This window comes from Spermophilus citellus (assembly GCF_964194105.1).
Source record: "Spermophilus citellus genome assembly, chromosome: 19".
In the NCBI taxonomy this organism is placed as follows: Eukaryota; Metazoa; Chordata; class Mammalia; order Rodentia; family Sciuridae; genus Spermophilus; species Spermophilus citellus.
The window spans coordinates 9,312,967-9,334,504 of NC_138201.1; the positions used below are offsets into that span (position 1 = coordinate 9,312,967).

Consider the following 21,538-nt stretch of genomic DNA (forward strand, 5'->3'; position numbering starts at 1 on the left):
AGCCCTCAAAAATTGTCAGCTCCCGATTGCTATGGGAAAGACAGTTCTCTGAATCCGGATTCGTGATTGACTCTAGGCCGGTGTACTCTGCTTTCTTCCTGAGATTTTTTCAGCTCAGTGTTGTTATTTTCTTCTGAGGCAAGGTCTCGCTAAGTTGCTTCGGGCCTCGCTTAGTTGTGGAGGCTGGCCTCAAGCTTGGATCCTCCTGCCTCAGCCTCCCAAGCCGCTGGGATTAGAGGTGTGCGCCCCTTTCGCCCTGCTCAGGGCTCCTTAAATGCTGAACACGTCTTCGCGGAAGAAGCAGCCGTCCCTGTTCTCATGGCCCAGAACGCGGTGCAAGTCCTTCCAAGAAGGCTCCAAGGAATCAGAACACGGAATTTTCCAAGACCTCACACCCAAGCCCTTCCACGAAACTTATGACTTCCGTCTCTGTGGCACTGGAACCCGATTTCTGCAAAAGGAAACACCCCTCCTTAGATGTCTCTGAGCAAACACCTCATCTCTCCAAACTCTTTATAATTCAAGTGATTTTAAAAAATAAAAATAGAGTCACTGTTGAAGAAACAAAGTAGGAAGAAGAGAAAAATAAAACCTACCCGTCACCCACCGCTGTCTCAGCATCTTTACTATGGAATTAAGGTCTCTGTACATTTTTTGTGACTAAGTCACAGGGCTGCCCAGTTTTCCGTATTTTGGGTGCTGGGGATTGAACCCCCAGACCTCAGCCTCGCTAAGCATGCAGTGTATACCCCAGCCATCCGGCGGCTTTGCAAATTTCTTTCTTTCTCTGTAACATGATGTGGTATTTTAAAAATGGATATATGTTCTTTGGCTTTGTGATCGCTCATATTCTTCCACTGTCCGTTATAATATTCCCCTCAATTTGGACATTTGTTATGCACAGTTTTGGCTCCAACACAATGCAGAGAATTGGAAAGTCTGGAACCTTCTAATTGTGGATGGTCCTCTCCTCCTCCTCTTACCCCACACACAGCCTCACCTAATTTAAAGGTTTATAGTTGATCTTGCTCGGGGAGCAACTCTCTGGTTAGATAGAAAGCAGACTCTAATAAATTAAAAGCTCAGCATAAGTTTATTTTTTTTTCTTAAATAAGTGCCCCCTGATTTTGTCACCCTGTAAGGTCACCTGATCTCCTTGCTTCACTGTCTCTTGAATGTTCCCGTTTCTAACTGAGGTCTGAGCGAGCCCTTGCTTAACCAGAGCTGTGAGCTGGCAGAGATCCCCCAAGTCCCCAGTCGTTGGGCACCCAGAACCGAGCTCTGTGCCAGCTACCGTTGTCGTCGGTCCTCTGAATCTGCATCTGCGGGTCCAACCAACTCCAGAACAAAAATATTTGAGGAAAATTAAAAAAAAAAAAAAACCTGCATCTGTCCTGAACCTGTATGAACTTGGCTTTCTTTGTCGTTTCTCCCTGAAGAGCTCAGTGAGACCGTTTCCTACCCAGTAGTTGCACAAGGTCAGGCATTAGGCTTGAAAGGATGCACAGAGGTTCTGTGAAAATACCGCCCCCTTTTATAGAAAGGATTTGAACATCTGTGGCTTCTGCAATCCACAGTGAGCCTTGGAGCAAATCCCCCGTGGACGCTGGGGGACAGCAGCAGAATTGAAAGTAGAGGGTTCCCTTCTCACTAGCCGGTCACTTGTTGGTGGTCGCTGCCAGTAACATGGGTGGGTCCCCTTGTTCTTATAACAGAAGCCCCAAGACTAAGACAGAGGGCTTTTGCCTTTGGAGATAGAGGTTGGGTCCCTGCCGCGTGTCATTCAGCTGTGGCCAGCCCCATGAGCACTGTGGTTGGGAATCTAGGCCACAGGGCTGATCGCACCAGACCACACCATTCTCTCTCTCTCTTTCTCTCTCTTCCTCTTGAAAACAGACGGGGAGATCAACGAAATCAAAGATAGAGTGCAACAGTGTAATAGAAACGTGATTCACCACAAAGATGCCGAGATACTTCACCCGGGAAAGGAGGTGTTCATCTGAAGATTATGGGCTGAGGTTGTGGCTCAGTGGTACAGAGCTGGCCTGGGCAGGCCAGGGCGCTCATCATGGGGTGGGACTTTAGTAAGACAGCAGTGAACATGTCCAACCCAAATCAGCCAAACAAGACCACTCCAGTGACCGTCCCCTGGCCTCCTGGGGGAAACCCCTGCCTTATCATAGAGAAAGTCAAGAGCTCAGTGGTGGTCCCCCAGGGGCAGCAACCCGGGCGCTCACGATACCTCTCGAGACCTTCAGCCTTACCTCACAGTGAGCGGTCATCAGGAGATCTTTGATGTGACTTTTCGGGGCTGGAACAGGTGGAAACAACCTGGCCCACAAGTGACATCTGAAAACAGAATAAAGGAAGGAGCCGGTGAGCACGGGCATCTCTCTTGTCCCTCTATGTGTACTCTGGGAGTTGACCTCGTCAGTCCCAGGACTGGATGATGGATGAACTCAAAACCTTTGCTGATCCAGGGCGGGCATGGTGTGGTGCCAGGACACGGCTTGCTTGCTTTTCTCTTCCTGTGACTGCCATTCACCTGCCCCCCAAGCCCAGAGACGCCATGTGGAGAGAACTTTTAGGACAGTAAAGCTGTTTCACATGAAGTTCATTTTCCGAGTTACGAAAGGGCTGAGACAGAACATGCCATCGAGCCTCGGAAGGGTACTTTATCCTACAGAGTGCTACCAGGGATGGAGAGGGGTCTGGGGCCATTTGCAAGCTGCAGGGTCTGCATGGCATTTCCAGGATCTGTGTTGGACCTAAGAGCCACCAGCCCCTCGGGGCACTTCACCGTTGAGGCTTATGGCATAGAAATGGTAGGTATTTAGAGCTCCATTCCTTGGAGAAAAGTAATAGGCGATTGGTGAGAGCGTTTGAATCTATATATATGAGCATGGTTTCCACTCTGTTTCATTGCATCTGTGTTGATTTCATTGCCGAATTGAAAATTTGGGACTGGGTGGGTTATCAAAGACCCAAAGCAAAAAAAAAAAAAAAAAAAAAAAGCCCAGTAAGCACTGAATGGGAAGGCTAGAAGACCAAGGTCAAAAGCTTCACAGAAACGAGGAGGTCATTGAGGAATTTGAGAGCGTGGGCAGTGCCAAGGGCCACGAGGTGTTCTGTCCAGCGTCTGAGCCAGGCCTGCCGATGCGTCTCGCTATCTGTTTGGTCTCCACTGACCTCATAAAAGGCCACCCAGAAACAAAAAAAAAAAAAATACTATCAATTCGTCCTGATAAGAAGCACCCAGTGTCTGATGGATGCAGAGACAGAAGACCTACATCCTGCAGAGCAGCGGGAAGATCAACACGGCGAAGCAGGCGGTCACCGTGAGAAGGATGAGCAGCCATTCCATCAGGGGCTTCCGCGCCTCGCTTCCTGGTGGGGGGAAAAGAGAGAAAGATCCACGTTAGGGATCAGAGGTAGATAGGAAAGTTGAGGCTTGGGGCATCAGGAGGCTGGGGTGTGAGTGGCAAGTGGTGGGTACCGCTGGGCAGGTGGCTTCACCTTCCTGAGACTGAGATGATCATAGTCCTGAAGTGGCCAAGAGGGTGAAATGGAATGAAATAGCAGTGAGGCCACTTTTAATTGCCATGCACTAATTATTCATTTGGCAAGGACTTACGGAGTCCCATCCGCCTGCACCTGGAGCCCATCCACTCGAGGAGTCAGATTTTTTTTGATGGAAAAGCCCAAAATTAGTTCGCAATTAGCAAACTAATTGTGAAAGCATTTTTTTACAAAGTTGAAAATTGAACTGTGGAGGGAGTAAGAGAACATATTTGTAGTTGACACAATGATCTCAGACTCGGCTGTAAGTGCTTTATGATCTAGACTCCCCCCAAAGCCTCCTTTACCCATATTCCCACTTCACAAATAGGAAAGTAGATGGAAATGACCATTGGTCAGTGCAGTACATCTTATTTGGCGTACATCTTAGTCTCCATCTAAATGTGTTCCTAATCCACACTCCAGGGACAGACACTTGGGGGTTTCAATGATAGCTTTGGGGTGTGTGTATCTTTTTTTTTTTTTTTTTTGGTAAGGTACTGGGAAATCGTTCAAGAAAAACCCAAAGCCATTCACTAAGTGATATTTAAAGAATTGATGTCCTTAGTCGATGTGGTGGGTGGTGCACCACCTGTGGCTAAGGGACTGAAGAAGGAGGATTGTGAGTTTGAGGCCAGTCTCAGTGACTTAGCAAGATTCTGTCTTAGAAAAAAAGAAAAAAAAAAAGACTGGGCATATGCACAGCTCAGCCGTGGAGCAGCCCTGGGTTCAATTCTCAGTACAAAAACAAAGGCAGGCAGAGGGATGTGTATGGTTGCTAAAATGCCTCTATAAACCCTGAGTTAGGTCCCTGAACACAGCAGGTTGCTTTCTGTGGCAACGACCTGTCCTTCATCATCCATCCATCCATTGAACAAGGACTTGGGAGCCTCCTTAGATGTTTGGGGCACTGTCCAAGGTCCTGGGACACAATGGTGAAGAGAACAGGTGGGAAAAACTGCAGGAGGTAAATAACAGCACAGGATATCGGGACACCTGAGCCCAGGTGTGGTGGGGTTCCGAGTGCCCCGGGAGAAGAAGCCTCCAATCCTCAGTTTGCCCTTGACTTGGTCTATAAAATACGAAATGCAGATACAGCCGGAGAGTTCCAGGCTGTGTAAATAGACTAAGACTTCCCCAAACCCCAGACGACTGAAAACCAGAAAGAAAAACAAAAAGAAAAAAAAAAATCAAGAACCAAGAGGGAGAAGTGTCTTTAGATTGGGCACACGTGACTCCTCTCCACCTCATCTCTTGCTTTGAGGGTTTCTGGGGACTCCGATTGAGGTTCCTCTTGTACTTCCCCAAAGCTCTGATCTCTTTACCTTCTGCTTTCGGATATTCACAGAGGTCTTGTCTTGAAGAAGCCGTGGTTTGGCTTGGCCACCTCCTCAAACCTAGCATCAAATGCCTCTTCCTTCCTCTCCCAGCCCGAGTTTCTAGACTAAAGGATTTGGGCTGCTTCATCTGCCCAATGCAGTCACTAGTGATGTCTTCAAAGCCAAAGCCAAAGGATTCTTAGATTTTTTTCTCCCAAGTCCTGTCTTCCTAACCTCCTTTCTGGATTTCAGCCTGTCAAAGGTCGAGTCCTCCTTGAAACACAACTGTGGGTTCTGCTACCCAAATGTTCCGTCTCCCCTTTGTAATTTCGGCTGGCCCTCTGGGCTCATCCCGTGACCCCTGGATATTTGCAACTATTATCTTTTATCTTATCTTTTAATTTAAGTCTTCTCCCAGGCCTTTCCTCCTGACCCTGCCAGGATGCACAGTTCCAGGTCTAGATCAAAAAGTGCCCATAAACCAGGTTTGGTGGCGCACGCCTGTCATCCCAGCGGCTCAGGAGGAACTGAGTTCAAAGCCAGCCTCAGCAAAAGCGAGGTGCTAAGCAACTCAGTGAGACCCTGTCTCTAAATAAAATATGACATAGAGCTGGGGATGTGGCTCGGTGGTCGAATGCCCCTGAGTTCAATCCCTGATACCCCCCAAAAAATAAATAAATAAAATTAAAACTCCCATAGATGAAATGCACTTGGGTGTTTTCAAAGCTGAGAACAGCCAAACCCAAGTTTGCATCAAAAAAAAAAAATAGGGTAGGAAAGAATAAAGGAAGATTGGATTGTGTAGAGGGGAGTCAGGGGAGGGGTGGGGTGGTGGTGGTGGTGGGAAGGATGGTGATATGAGACAGACGTTATTACCCTACATACACATGATCACACGACTGGTATAACTCTGCACCATGTACAGCCAGAGGAATGCGAAGTTATGCTCCATTTGTATACAACGTGTCAAAATGCATTCTGCTGTCAAGTGTAACTACTTAGAACAAATTTAAAAAGATAGCCATCCTGTTGGGGGGGAAAAAAAGCTTTCATTTTGAAATGTTCTGTGTGCATTAGCCTTGGTTTTTAAAATTAGGGAGGACACCCTCGGAGAGGCATGACCTTTTATTTTTCCAAATCTCACCCATGCTCATCAGCAGTCGGATTCACTTCTGCAGATGAAGCGTCCTGGGGAACCCGACCTTGACCACACTTGCTCATAGCTAAAGAGCAAACTGGCGTGAATTTGTAGCATCACCTCCAATACTGTCTCACTCCATGTCCCACTCTTCTTGTCTGAAAAAGGAATTCGGCTTCCACCTTGTTCCCTCAAAATAAACTATTCCCCTCTCTTTCTCATTAGGCAAGAACCCTAATGAGTCTATCCAGAGATGCTGGACTCGTCAACGCGGATGCGAGTTCTGTACCGAGTCTGTCAATCAAGAAGAAAGGTACCTGTTTACAACTAGGTTCAGCAGACAGAGAAAGTTGGGATCCCATAGAAAGAAGAAGCAGTGTTGTAAATATTATCAGGCTCACACACACACACACACACACACAGAGACACACACACACGGCCACGTTTGCGGCTCACATTGTGTAACACCCAGTAGCCTGATATGTCAAGTCCTGATAATACCACCGTTGTTTTGTGAGCATGATTACAAAGATCTTTTCAGTTAAACCACCCTCTGGTTATTGAATTCAGATCTCCCTTTGATAAGCAAAGATTCTCCCCTTATTAGCAAAAAAAGATCGAGGCCCCTGATTTCATTTCATTCCATCAGAAAAGAACAATGTTATCCATGCACGCAAGGTACCATGCTGCAGTGCTTGGGGGGAGTTTGGCAAGGGGGTTATGGCTGCTGGCCTGACTCCAGAAGGGTCTACTCACATTCAGCCGGAAAAGGATACAACCAAGAACACAACCAGGTCAGCTTCCTTGCAAAGACCAAATATGTTGGCAGGTACAGTTAGTGCAGGGAAGAGCACTCGCCATCTTACTTGTCAATCACCTGCTATTTCCAGTTATTTCCTAATGCACAAAGAATTGAGAGCCAGGGGCTATAAATAAGTGAGTTAACTATAAATAAATGAACTGGGCATGTCTTATGGTGTTGCTGAGGGAGAATAAGGAGAGCAGACCCCACCAGTGGTATAGCTATGCTGGATGATATGAGGATGAAGGATTTCTGCAGCCTAAGAGTGGGGAGAGCCCTTCGAACATGTCACGAGAGAACAGATGTCTGCAGAGAAGGGCCCAGGGAGTTCCCAGAGGAGACGGGGAGCTCAACTCAATACCAGCAGGGTTCTTGACCTAAGTGACAGAGGAGAATTTCTGTACAAGCCACACGAAGGCACAGACAGGTTCATTTAGGAAGGCTGATGCACATGGAGGGGAGAATGCGCACTGTCTCGAGTACGCGCGGCCCTGGTTTGGGCTGGGCACCCCGTATTTATCAAAGGGCTCTATCAGGGGCAGGACAGGAGGTGGGTTCAGGATGGACCTGCACAACTTCACACGCATTTTCCCTGCATTTGCCTATTTACCTCAATTTACAAGGGCCCAGGCCAAGATTGACAGGCGGCTAAGTTTTCTTCATCTCAGTGGCTTGTGGGTGTTTCCTTGAGGATCCAGTATTTCTCTTTATCCTACATCTCACATCCTTACTTGGAATTTTGGAGTCTTTGGCCTTGGAGTATTTTTTTTTTAAGAAATATTTCATGCACACGTTCCTGGGTCCAGTCCCGGGACTGTTCACAATTTCCAGGTAACTTGAATCTTTTCTCTAACGGGAGGATGATACCCTGCCCACCGCTGAAATGGCAGCCTCAGATGCTTCCTTTTAAAAAGTTGCCGGGCAATGCCTTGTGTTGATGTCAAGATTCGTTCCAGAAAGAGGGAGTTGCACAGCCTGTCCTGAGGGGCAGCAGCCTTCGGGATGGACCACTTGGTTCCTGGACACTCTGCACACGTGGCCAACTTAGAGCATCTGGGGAACCCAACTTGGAGCATTTGGGGAACCCAGCTGTCTGGTTTCTGGGGACCTTCATCTCCTGTATTTTTGACATCTCAACTTTGCAGATGATCCAACAGGTGGAAATTCTATTGTTCTGTGGCCTGGGGCGGGGGGGAGGAATGTGGGGTGGGATGGCATCCAGGGGCCAGGAAGTCCCCAGGGTTGGACCACCGAGTGCCAGCTCTGCTCCTGGCTGGTGCGGGACCTGGTGAAGCCACTTCTGACTGGACGCTGCAGCCCCTCTTGCCCTGCAAGTCCCTCTTGCTCGCTTGGTTCTAGAGACGTTCAAAAGGCCCCAAGAGGGCTGAGTCGTGGACAGAACTTCAATGTGCTCATCCGGGATGCCGGGTTCAACCAGCTTTCCCTGGTGGAAGGGCCAAGCTGTGGTGGCTCTCAGGAGATCCCGGGTTCCCAGTGCAGGTCAAAGGCACAAGCTGACCTCCAGGTGCCTGGACTCTCCAGTGCAGCACGGGCCCCAGCTGGAGCCCCCCAAAAAAGACAGCACGAGTGAGCAGAGTGTGGAGGGCACCATCCCCAAAAGGCACACAGTCCCCTTCACCTGGAGAAATGGCTCAGGAGAAGGGAAACCTGGAGAGGCGATAGGGACTGGAGGCTGTGGCCTTTACCAAGGGCTGGAGAGGCCCTGTGTGTCTGAGTTACCCCCCAGGAAGGCTAGGCTTGGGGCCGCTTCTTTCTCTGCAGGCAAAGGCCTCCCGGCAGCGAGGGCCGCACACCTTCTGCAGGTCCCGAACCTGCAGCTCCCTTCCCTATGGGATCAGCTGCTGCATCGCCTCTGCCAGCCCCCGAAAGGTAGCTGCAGGGGTGCGGTCATCAAACCAAAGTGACAGCAAGGTGCAGGGGCTCCAGCCGGGTTGCACTTTTTGCTTTGGAGGTGGCTGAGCAGGGTGTCAGTCTATCTCCCATTTTGCAAAATGGAGATGGGGGGGGTAGATGTGTGTAAAGGGCTTGGCACGGTGCCCACGTAGTAGGTGCTCGATGCCCATTCAGGATCTCCCTAATGGGGATGACGTGGTGTCAGCACTCAGGCCTCAAGGTGACGATCTCCAAATCCTCGAAGCATGACCCAAATCGGAGTGTTGTCAGAATCCTCAACAAAAAATGCACAGCGGGCTGGAGGTGAGGATGGCCTGATCCTGCAGGGATCTGCATTCAAATGAACGCGGAGGAGAACTGGAGAGGAACAGGTGGGTCAGAGGAGCCGGAAGAGGTCCAGGAACTTGGCCCTGCTGCTTGGCAGGACGGAGGCTGAGCAGATCAAGAGCAGGGAGGATCCAGAGTTCAGAGCCAGCCTCAGCAACTTAGTGAGGCCCCAAGCAACTCAGCAAGACCCTGTCTCTAAATAAAATATAATCAAGGGCTGTGGAGGGGGCTCCATGGTTAAGCACCCCTGGGTTCCATCTTAGTACCAAAAAAAAAAAAATCACAGGTAGCCCCCCTACACACACACACTCCCACTGCAGGGAACAAATGGTGGGGCCACCAGGCGGGGGTCTACCCAGCCTGGAAACCGCAGGAGCCTGGGGAAAGGATGTAGCCTCACCAGACCCAGCCCAGCCGATATCCCCCACTGGCGAAACCCAGAGTCCCCCGAGAAGCCATCAAATACATCTCGGCTTTACTGTGTCTGGCACCCAGGTCCTGGAGCTACCGACCTCATCCCCCCACCCCTGCTGATCCTTACCAGCCCTCGCCTCTGCAGTTGTCACTCTGTGGTGCCAACAGGAGAGGGGAAGCCGAAGGGACCCGGGGCAGGAGGGCCCCTCTTGGCCTCCTCCTGGCCTTCCCCCCCCCCCAAAATTCTGCAAACTCAACACCTTCCGTAAGACCCGGGGACCTCTGAATCGACACAGTGGTAAGACACTGCTGGAAAAGTGAAAGCAGGGGACCCCAGGACCACGTGAAAACTCCCCTGGGGCTGAGACGGTCTCCCCTCGTCTTCATGAAATGGGTGGCTGTCGGTGAAATGGGTGAGATGCCACAGGTCCAAGAGGGACACCTGGGGGTGGGGTGCGGGGGGCGGGGACCCGTAATGAGCTGAGATCTGCACTAGCCAGCTGTCGTCTAGGACGTAATGGCAAGAGGGCCCTAAAGTGGCCGGTGAGGGACAAATTCAAAACCAGCTTAAAATGAACCCTCCGTCCAGATCCCCTTCGCCGCTCAGCAGATTCAAGGAGGGGTGATGCGGAGGGCGGAGAAACAGGATTGGTGACAGGGGAAGGGACTGTGACTCACAGCTGAGGACACAGGCCAAGAGGGGTTAGGTTGGACGGGCTGAGTCCCCGCTCGGTCCTCTCTGATGATCTCCATGCCCTCTGATCGACGTTCATCCTCAGAATCCTTCTGAACACTGTACCTAGGTAGCCTCTGAGTACCTGCTTCACCGTATTGTCTTTGGTCCCTTCTAACTTGGGCGGGAGAGCTGGACATGGGCAGAGGTCCAGCTAACACCTAGATGGCCCACGCTCTGGTCAACTGGGACAGTAGCTTCACATCGCACCCCTTCCCAAAGCCCAAGTGGTTTCTTAGCCAGCCCCTTGACCTTGGTCTCTAGCATGGTGCTTTGAAGTTCCTTGGGCAGCATTCAAAACAAAATCTAAGAGGGCTGGGGAAGGAGCTCACATCTGTCTGTCTGTCTGCCACAGCCTACGTGGTGGTGTTAGGAAGGTGCTTAGAAATATCAACCGGGGCCACCGAGCTGGGTGCTCTTGGGGAGTCGCAGAAAACACTTTAAAAATGGAGACCTTGTGAATTCGAGGAATAAAAATGAAGCCCCCACCCCAGACATCTGACAAAGTGAGTCATCTTGTTCAAAAGCGTTGCTGAGGCGTGGTTCTTCTGTGTGTTTCTCTTTCTGGGCCCACAGTGAGTTTTTTTTAATCTGGGTACACGAAGCAGGGTGGAGGGAAGTCCCTTGTGCGCTGGGGTCGGCGTAGGTAGGTCAACCTGGGGGCACGGAGAGGGGGACGCTCAGGCTCAGCAGAACCCTGCAGCAGGTGATGCGGTGTGTTCTCAGTTCCTCTTACCCCGCTTTCAGTTCCCTCTCCTCTGGAAGGCTCCTGCTTGCTCTCCGAGTCCTCTAGTGATGTCAGGGCCACCACGTAAGGCCATGTGTGTTGCGCACTGCACAAGTTTGGCTCCTCTGACTCCAAACAGTGTTCCTCTTGCCTGGTCTTCCGTGGAAGTCCACCTGATAGGCCTCAGGTCTGACTCACATTCTCAGGGTCTAATGGGTCACTGCCTCAAGATCCACTCTGCAGTGGAACTGAATGAAATACAGAGCAGATTCTGGGGGGTCAGGGTGGAGGGGTAACCAAGATCTCTTACATGGGTCTTTCATTTCTACAGCACCTGGTGCCTTGCAGGATATTGACACTCCATACCAGGGGGCTAAGAGATGGGGTGCTTGCCTCAGCCTAGGGCTGAGCCCCATTTCTTCCTGCCACTTGCAAGTGACCTAAACTTTCTTGCAGGGAATTAATTGAGATAATGCAAGAGAGTCATTTAGCACAGTGTTTGGCAAATAACCTCCCATACCTGTGGCCTGCTATGGTTTTTGTATTTCACAAAACCCCGGGAGGTAGACAGGTTGGAGTTGCTTCCTGTTGTCCCGCAGAGAGACGAGTGTGTACAAGGATACGAGGCCCCTGTGTGTGCGGAGGCTGGGTGTTCAACTCGGGCCTTCAGTGGTGGACTCCTGGGTTCTCTCTACCCTCTCTGCTCCCATAGACCCTCGACCAGGTTCATCTGCCTGTCCAGGCTGCGTGGTTCTGACAGGCACGCGAGACCTAATAGCTGCTTCTTTAACTGGCCTGTCTCTCTCGAGAAGTGCCTGTGTTCCCAGGGAGGGCCTGAGATAATGTGCCCTTCATGCACAGCCACCTTCTAATGCCCGTGACCTTTCAAAGACCCCACTAACACATAAGGTGGTCATTTTACTTGCCAAATAAACTAGCCAATTTGACCATAAAACCAAAACCACCGCAGAGCAACACAGGTGCTCAAGAAATACCCAGAGATTCAGATCTTCTGTCCATGAGAGAGAAGGCTCAGGGAGGGATCTAGATTTTTCTGAAGATCACTCAATTTCAAAGTCATTTTTGAAGAAAAAGAACTGCATTATAAATTCAGAATTAGGTATGGGAACATCACAGAGCTGGAGAACAGATGAGTGGTTGCTGGGAAAGGTGGAGGGAGACAGAGAGATTGGGTGCAGTTATAAAACTGGCAAGAGGAGCCTCTCCCAGGGGCATGCACCTGAATCACAGTGAGTCTGGAGGCTGAGGCAGGAGGATGGAAAGTTGGAGGCCACCCTCAGCAACTTAATGATGCACTTAGCAACTTGGTGAAACTCTGCGCCCGGATAAAATATTAAAAAGTGCTGGGGGAAAAACAAGGGCTGGGGATGTGGCTCGGTGAGTGAGCACCCCTGGGTTTCATACTCAGGACCAAAGAAAAATGGGGATGGGGGTACAGCATCAGGAATCCTAGTAATGCACTGTCCTGTATCCTGACTAATGATACACTTTGGATCTCTGTAAAGATACATATTAACACTTGCAGTTCAACATGTGCTGAAATTGCCTAGAACCGAACCCATGAATGAATGCATAGAAAGCCATCAGAATCTGAATAAGATAGGTGCATTGTCATTTCTGATATTCTGACCCGTCATATGGTACTACGGTTTTTCTGCAGGACACTGAACTTGGGGTGAGCTACGTAAAAGGCAGTTGAGCTCTTTTTTCTTTGAACAGCTTGTAGATCTACACTTAGCTGAAAAAGGTCAAGCCTTTGGAGAGAAAGAGGAACAGAGGCTTCTAAGCAAGACAACAGGTAGGACTCACGAGAAGGGCTTGCTCTGGGGACCGGGTGGACACCCAGGCTTGGCTGGCTTCCTGGAAAAGCCACCTCTGATGGAAACCAGCGGTGGAGTCATAGGAGATGTGACCCAGCAGAGACGCAAAACCGTTCCAAGACCCCCCCCAAGTTCTCGGAGACTCACCCACATAGATAGGTGGAGTCCACTCACTCCAGAGCCCGGCTGTCCTGCACGCGGGGCTCACGGCCGCCCTCACTTGAATGGAGTACTTGGAGAGATGGTCAATGACGGAGACGAACGCGTTGGTCGTGATCTTTTCCATCTAAATGGGGAAAAAAGTCTTGTATGAATCTCAAAACACATAAGGTATGTCAATGACCAGCTTGAGGGGGTCCTGTAGAAATAAAGTGACCGGTGTTCAGGAAGTCACTCAAAGACATCTGGCCATCCATGCTAAGGCCAGGCGCTCCCGTAGGGGCCCAGTTGATGTTTCCCATGCAAAGACCAGAGGAGCCTCTACCAGTGTGAAGAGGCTCCCTGGCCTTCTCCCTCTGCGTCCTGAATCCTGAACAATGTCACAAGAGCTGCCCATCCTGGTATCTGCAAACTCATCTGCCACCTGATTTTGAATGACCTACAAACTGTGACCTGCTACGTTTTGGGGGTTTTGTGGAGAGGGTTTTAGTACAGTGGGTTGAACCCAGAGGTGATAGGCAACCCCCCGCCATATCCCAGCATTTTTCAAAATTTTTGATGTTGAGACAGGGTCTCCCTAAGTTGCTTTAGGGCCTTGGTAATTTGCAGAGACTGGACTTCAACTTTCCATTCTCTAGCTTCGGGCTCCCAAACCCACTGGGCTTACAGGTGTGCACCACCTCACCCAGTGGCTTAGGTATTTTTCAGTGGCTGGAAAATCTCCAAAGAAGAGTCTTGTTTCATGATACATGAAAACCACGTGAAATTGAAATCTTGGTGTCCACAGATAAAGCCGTATGGGAAGCAGTCTTACCCATTTGTTGGCGCTGTGGCCGCTTTAATTCTGAGTAATTTTGGTAGAAAAATGAATGGCCTGCAAAGCCTCTCACCATTTACCAAAAAAATTTGCAGGCAAGACAGGCTCAGCAAAAGTGAGGTGCTAAGCAACTCAGTGAGACCCTGTCTCTAAATAAAATACTAAATAAGGCTGGGTATGGGGCTCAGTGGTCGAGTGCCCCCAGGTTCAATCCTAGTACCCCACAAAAAATATATATATATTGATGAGATCACATTACTCTGCATTTACTTTTTCTCTTATCAGTGAGACACGTGTTTGAAGCCTGCTGCCCCTGTGTTTTGCTCTAGCTCGGTGACTGTGAGCAACACTGTGTCTTTTTCCAGGTCTTGCCTCTCCAAAGGGAATGGTAATTATCCTAGAGTTATTGTGAGGATAAGATAAAATTATAAAGCTTGACACGTAATCTATCCTCAAGAAATGTTGGCCGTTTAATGAAGTGGGAGGTTTTTATTTTATTTTATTATTTTTCTGAGATGGGATCGACTTGCGTTGCCTAGGCTGGCCTCAAAGTTGCGATCCTCCTGCCTCAGCCTCTCAAGTAGCCCCAATGACCGGCACATGCCACTGTACCCTGTATGTGTTTTTTTAAAACTGTGGTAAAACACATTCAATATAAAATTGACCATCCGCTGCATTTTTAAGTGTACAGATCAGCAGTTTTAAATACCGTCCATCTTCCCCTGCTTCTCATCTTGCAAAACTGGCCCTCTGGGCCGGGATGTACCTCCGTGAACAAGCTCAGGTTGAATCATGAGCAATAGCTCTGGTTTGTCTGGATGCTTCCTGTGAGTAGAATCACACAGTTCTTTGTCTTTCTCATACTGGCTCATTCCCTGAGCACCACATCCTGACAGTCCATCCACGTGTAAGCCGATTTCAATTTCCTTCCCTTTAAAGGCTGAGTGAAACTCAGGCGTGGTGGCAGATACCTGTAATCTTAGCAGCTCAGGAGGCTGAGGCAGGAGGATCCCAAGTTCAAGGCCAGCCTCAGCAACTTAGCAAGACCCTAAGCAACTCGGTGCGACTGTGTCTCTAAATAAAATATTAAAAAGGGCTGGGGATGGAGCTCAGTGGTTAAGCACCCCTGGGTTCAGTCCCCAGTGCCCAAAAAATAAAAATTAACAAGTAAATAAACCCAGGCTGAGTGACACCTTCCACTGTGTGTACACACCACATCTTGGGTGTGTTCTCATCCATCGATGGCACCTGGGTTGCCTGTAGCTTTGGACTGAGATGGGATCTAACACAGCCTTGAACGTGGCTGTAGGTCTTGGAACACTGAGGTTCCTGCTTCAACCAGAGCCGCGACATTTTACATTTTTCCTCCACCAGTACCCACGAGGTTTCATCTGACCCCTGGGATTATTTTCATCCATAAGCAGGACAAAAGGCTTATATGGTTTGGTTGATTTCCATAACACCTGGGTAGATGTAGTTGACCTTGTTTGTACCCAGCTATAACCAGAGCAGTCAATGGAGAAAAAAAAAAAAAAAAACTTTTTTGATGTTTATAAAATGAATATTTGTCACGGACTTTTGGGACCCTCTGAGGAATTACCTGCAAATAATTCTTCTTTGTGTTGTGTATCTTCACTTCGTAATCAAAGCAGTGCTGTGGAAAGGCGGAAATGGGTTTGTCCCATCGGATGGAGAGACGAGTTCCCTGGATCTGGGCTGTGACATTGGTTGGCGGATTCGCTCGAGCTGGTTAGAGAAGGAGAGGTCATGACATTGAGTTGGTCATCAGGGCCAATTAACTCCAATCCACCCACACCTCTCCAGGCATTCAAGATTTACCAGTAGATCTTCTTTTTCTGTGGGGACTGAACTCAGGGGCACTCGACCACTGAGCCCTGAGCCACCTCCCCAGCCCTATTCTGTATGTTATTTAGAAACAGGGTCTCACTGAGTTGTTAGCGCCTTGCTTTTGCTGAGGCTGGCTTTGAACTTGCGATCCTCCTGCCTCAGCCTCCTGAGCGCCTGGTATGACAGGCGTGCACCAATGTGCCTGGCTTTATCATTAGATCTGAATCAGCTCATCTCAAGCCACAGGAAGCTTGTGACCTCCTTAGGACTCCTGTATTGTAGTGGCGTGAAAAAGAGACCCTTCTTGTGAGCTGTAGAGATTGCGGCTGACAGAATTGCATGGATGGCCGGATGCCTGTGATCCCAACAGCTTGGGAGGCTGAGGCAGGAGGATCACAAGTTCAAAGGCAGCTTCAGCAAAAGCGAGGCCCTAAGCAGCTCAGCAAGAACCATCTCTAAATAAAATACAACACAGGGCTGGGGATGAGGCTCAGTGGTCAAGTGCACCTCAGTTCAGTCCCCAGTACCAAAAAAAAAAAAAAAAAAAAAGAATTACATGGATGAATTCCCCCCACCCCTGCCCCAGCTCAGGGCAAGACTCCATTGTAAGGTCCTTGGAAAGAAAGTACTTCCCCATGCATGTCCTTGTCCTAGATCCTAGGACTGAGATCTCGCAATGAACAGATCATAGAGACACACTCAGATTGGGATCTGATGACTTCAAAGTCAGTCCTTCCCTAAAGCAGAACATTCTCAACCAAGAAACTGCTTCATTCTTTTAGTAATCCCAGGACTTGGACATAAAATAAATTCCTGCCGCCTGCACCAGCTCGGAACCATTTTCCCATTATCATTTGCTCTTTAGGTCTCTGTCGGAATCTTTTATTGGCTATTTTCATAAAAGGGACATTTGGGGGGCTGCACAGGAAATGTACCATTGAAGGGAATAGCAAAGGCTGGGATTCTGGGGCTGGATTTAGGCTCCTGTTTGATGGCAGGTGTCTCACAAGCCAAATCCTGCCCTGTGAATAACAAGTCTGTGTCTTCATGGAACATTTATGCCAGGTAGAGTTCCAAATGAAAGATATGGAAATGACAACCCCCACACAGTGTGGCCTGGGAAGAGGGAAGGAGGAAGAAGGTGACCCATTGATACCATTGATCCTTTCCCAACATATCCTTTCCTAGTGACAGGAGAGTCCCTGGGAAGGAACCATCCATCAAGCCTAAAAATGACATTCTTTGGGAAGGAGCCAAAACATGGATCCTTCTCCCCCAAATAAATCCTTTCCCAGTGACACGACAGTAGAATGCTAATCCCGGACCTTCTCTTCTCACAACCTGTCTCCTGAATGCCCAAACTGATACATTGTGTGAAAGTCTCTTGTGCTTAAGTCATGTCTCAGTGTCAGCTACATACGCACAAATCCCTCCTATAATTGGGAGCCATTTTTCTACACCCAGAAAGTGAGCAGTGTGTTGGCACATGCCTGTCATCCCACCAGCTGGGGAGGCTGAGGCAGGAGGATCTCGAGTTCAAAGCCAGCCTCAGCAACTGGGTGAGGTGGTCCTAAGCCACTTAGCAAGACCCTGTCTCACAATAAAAAAATAAAAAGGGTTGGGGAGGTGGCTCAGTGGTTAAGCGCCCCTGGGTTCAATTCCGGGTTCTAAAAAGAACGACAATGATGGGTTGCTAATGGCTAAACTCTCGGCTCCCACTACTGCTCATCAGTGGATAGCTCAGGGTTCCTCCTGTGCTCCTGTCCCTGCCTGCCCTTGGGCACCTACATGGAGGAGCCCGAGACGGTGGGGGGTTCTGGGGTCTGTCAAAGAGCAAGCACACCCAGTTCCCTGGACTCCCAGCTCTGGGGATCCTTCTCTCAGCTGTGCCTGTCTCTTTTTTAAATAAAACTTGCTTTCTCTGCTTGGGGGCATTTCCTCTTCAACACCAGAAAAACTAGGACCTGATCCTCATCTCCAAGACGGGTATGGACAGCATCTCCTGAGCAGTGTCTGGGGATGTGGCCAGACATCCTCCAACATCCAGGGCCGGTCCCCATAGCACAAAACTCATGCAACCCAAATCTGCAGTAGTGTTCCCACTGAGCCACCTGCCCCCGTCAGCAGCCCAAACATAGTCCCACCCCGTGCAGCGCTGAGACCCTGCGATGCAGTGATGTGGGCCACTCTGGGCGGAGTCTGTCTTACCGATGGCTTGCACCCCAAACAGCTGATCAAAGGGTCTGATGGCAGCTGTCCTGCTGGTGCCGTTAACGTGGACCGCCAGCCAGCCGTGCCCCTTGCTGCTGATGGACGACCTTGGGACCCAGCAGGCGGTATTTCTGCCGGTGGGGTCTTTGCTGTATTCCTGACACTCCTCGGTCCAAGAGCCATACCTACGGTGGAACGCTCATGAGTTTCCTAAGGCCCAGAGGAGGTGACCCATTTGCATGGGTTAAAAATAGGGACTCACCTGTAGTAGAGGAAGTACTGCGTGTCTGGGGGGGCCTCCTCGCCCGACAGCCAGGTGCAGTGAAGAGAAACTCTGTGTGGCCTCAGGTGGCCACCACCTGCCGTTGTGCTGGTGGCACAAGTTAAATTCGAGACTGAGGTTCCGGGAGACCCTGGGTGGGCAGAAATAGAACAAAACAACGTGGCTGCTGTTGCTTTTGAATCTTGGACCTCTTTGGAAACCTTAGCGATGGCAAGTGTCTTGTCACCTATTTATAGAAAGTTAATATTTGCAAAGAGCTGACTTCCTAGAGGAGCGAAACTAGAGGTATAGAGCCCAGGGGCCTAATGCCTGGGCGCCGTGGTGCACACCTGTAATGTCAGCAACTCGGGAGGCTGAGGTAGGAGGATCGCAGGTTCAAAGCCAGCCCTAAGCAACTCAGTGAGACCCTGTCTCTAAACAAAATGCAAAATAGGGCTGGGGATGGGGCTCAGTGGTCGAGTGCCTCTGAGTTCAATCCCCGGTACCCCCCCAAAAAAATGTACTGCATACCTATTTCAACTATATATTATGCACAGGTGGAATTGGCAATAAGAAGTGACCACAGCCCCCGTTAGGGTGTGCATGCCTTGGAAGACTCCTCCCAGGAACTGGTGACTGACTACAGAAAAGCAAATCACTGTTAGTTTTTCTGTTTCCCCGTTTTGCAGAGTCCAGAATATGACACTGGACTTTGACGAGATTCCCTTACCTGGTGGGGCTGGGAGTTCTGCAGAGACCCAGCTGCTGGCCAGGGGGGCGTGACCTTCCTGCAGGAGGGTTCGAACACTTGCCGAAAAGCCTTTGTGGAGGGGGGCCATGCAGGTGCTCTCCGTACTCCCAGTTTCAAACTGCAAATAAAATCCACAAGTAGCCTTTTAAAAAAATGAAGATGCCTCTTCTTCCACTTTTCAAATGGTGCATAGATAAAATAGACTGAAATAGTTTTGTTAGGAAAAAAAAAAACTGGGGCGGGTAGGTACCAGGGATTGAACTCAGGGGCACTCAACCCCTGAGCCCCATCCCCAGCCCTATTTTGTATTTTATTTAGAGACAGGGTCTCACTGAGTTGCTTAGGCCTCGCCGTTGCTGAGGCTGGCTTTGAACTTGAGATCCTCCTGCCTCAGCCTCCCAAGACTCTGAAATGACAGATGTGCACCACTGCGCCTGGCTTGTTAGAAAAAGATTTTTAAAAATCCATTCTAGTAAACATCATTGCTCGGTGGCCCATGAACATATTCCTCTCATAAAACCAAACAAAATATCACAGTTAAGGTTTAATTGAGCTTAAGGTTGAGGTTCCCTTTGATTTCTATCTCTATTGTCCCTCTGTCCTGCAGAAGAAGTAACAGGAAATTCTCTAGAATTCCTTATTGGCTGCAAAATAGTTAAAACACACTGTTTCTGCCTTCCTGGGACTTTGGGACACAGCAGGTGTAGCAGGTGGTTTCACAGAAGTCAACCTGAGGCTCCGGGGAGCCACCTAACGGGTCCAAGGTGACAACAATAGGGTATAGATGAGGGGGGCTTTGAACTTGATTTCTCTGACTTTGCCCCTTGCTCTCTGCCCATTTGCAAGGCTACTTACTGTCTTCTGTTCTTTATGCCATTGTAGAAAAAAAGCATCAAACAGTTACCTACTCCATTCTACCTTTGGTCATTGTCTTTTTCTTTTTTTTTTCGACTTAAAATTTCATTTGATAAAAAAAAATGCAGCCTAAACAACATTTACTCTAAATAATAACAGCTGCCCTTAGAAGGGATATTTACGTCATCGTCTTGTGGGGCGTGGATCTTCACGTGATATTCCAGGTGAGCGTTCCTTGGCTCTTGGTCAGGATTTGGTTCCCAGCTTAAAAGGACTTGAGCTAAACCCGTGACTCTGATGGTGAAATTCACAGGCGGGAGAAGGGACACTATGGAAAAAATTAAAAAGCAACACAATGTTTTGTGGTGCACAAACAGCACTTTCAAGTATTTAAAAATGTCTTACTGTACTATTTTGCTAATGGATGTGAAGATGTTCAATGCCGGAATAATTTCAGAAGATGCTTCTTTAAAACTGTTTCTATATAACTCATTATCTTATTTTTTTTTTTACTTTTCCCAAGTGTCTATCTATACCATGGATGTGGTTTTTTTTTTTATGGAAATATGAATATTTTTCAACATTATTTATTGTAACCATAGTTTTCAAACTGAGGGCCATTATCTATTAATGGGCCGAAATCCCAATTTATTGGGTTGTGACCAGCATGTTTTCAATGATGTTTCAAGAAACATAGAATCGAAAAATACCAGAATAGAAAATAACAGGGTGCGTCACCCATGAAAAGAAGAAGAGCTTCTTTTGCAAATCTCTTGTTACCATTACATAAAGGTACTGAGGTACGTGTCCGTGTGATTCATGATGTATAAAGATTCCTGATGCGTTCATTTCCTATTATGAGTCACGGTCCAAAGTACTGGTGACCCTGGTTCCTTAGGCATTTATAGAAAACAGCTTTTTTTAACCCGCTTCATGAACCACGCTTTCACTTTGCTTTCAAAAAAAAAAAAAATTCATTTAATCACAAAATAAAATCAGTACCTGCTCATCAGTTTTGTAAACATGAACAATAAAAAAAAAAAAGGAAAGAAAAAGCAAAAAGTATCCTACAATTCTACCATGAAGAATGACATTAAGGGCTGGGGTGGTGGCTCAGAGGTAGAGCACTGACCTAGCATGTGTGAGGCCCTGGGTTCGATCCACAGTGTCCCATAAATAAATAAATAAAGTTATTATGTTCATCTACTACTGAAAAATGTTTCTTTAAAAATCTGCCATCCTACCATGAAGAAGGACATTAACATGATGTAGTCACTATATAATTTTTTTTTTCTGGGCATGCATTGATACGACTTTTTAACTTTTTTTTTTTCTTTAACCAGAATTAGGCCAATACTGTTCACGCTGCTACAGAGCCTTCTTTTGCTCCGTGACTGACGTGTGGGGATTTTCCATGGACCTCAAGAGACTTCCAGCACTCTGCACCCACCCCGGCTAGCTAAGGGTCATATTTAAAGATAAACATAAAATGTCCTAACTGTGGGTTTGCTCAGGAGGAAACTGTGCTACCCATTCTATGATGAACTACATTGAATCCAAGGTCCTTACCCTTTGGGTCAGGAAGTAAGTCGGCGGGTGGTATCACCGTGGCTCCCCAGAGAATCAGGAGTACAGGGACCATGACGGGTCAGTCGGATCCTGCAGAGAGGAAGGGGACAATTGAGATCATCTTGCTGGCATTTCTGAGAAAAACGGAAAGCCCCTTTCTAAAGCAAGAGGTGGGCATCTGGCCATCTAACAAGCATTTGTGACATATATCCTTTTATTTATTTAATGGTACGAGGGATGGAACCCAGGGGTGCCTAACCACTGAGCCACATCCCCAGCCTTTTTAAATAGTT

The 21,538-nt window shown here is 48.6% G+C and overlaps 1 protein-coding gene across 1 annotated transcript; it reads right to left on the reverse strand.

Moving 5' to 3' along the window:
* Nucleotides 1-364: 364 nt before the first annotated feature.
* On the reverse strand, nucleotides 365-21,321 carry IL5RA (interleukin 5 receptor subunit alpha; the record flags this gene model as incomplete). Its single annotated transcript, XM_081276284.1, has 10 exons — nucleotides 21,246-21,321; nucleotides 19,859-20,004; nucleotides 18,801-18,939; nucleotides 18,071-18,221; nucleotides 17,806-17,993; nucleotides 15,350-15,495; nucleotides 12,921-13,059; nucleotides 3,291-3,387; nucleotides 2,265-2,349; nucleotides 365-451 (listed from the first exon to the last, which is right to left on the reverse strand). Exons 1-10 carry the CDS (start codon nucleotides 21,316-21,318, stop codon nucleotides 365-367), a joined length of 1,251 nt encoding a protein of 416 aa, XP_081132410.1. The 5' UTR covers nucleotides 21,319-21,321.
* Between the last annotated feature and the right edge of the window lie 217 nt (nucleotides 21,322-21,538).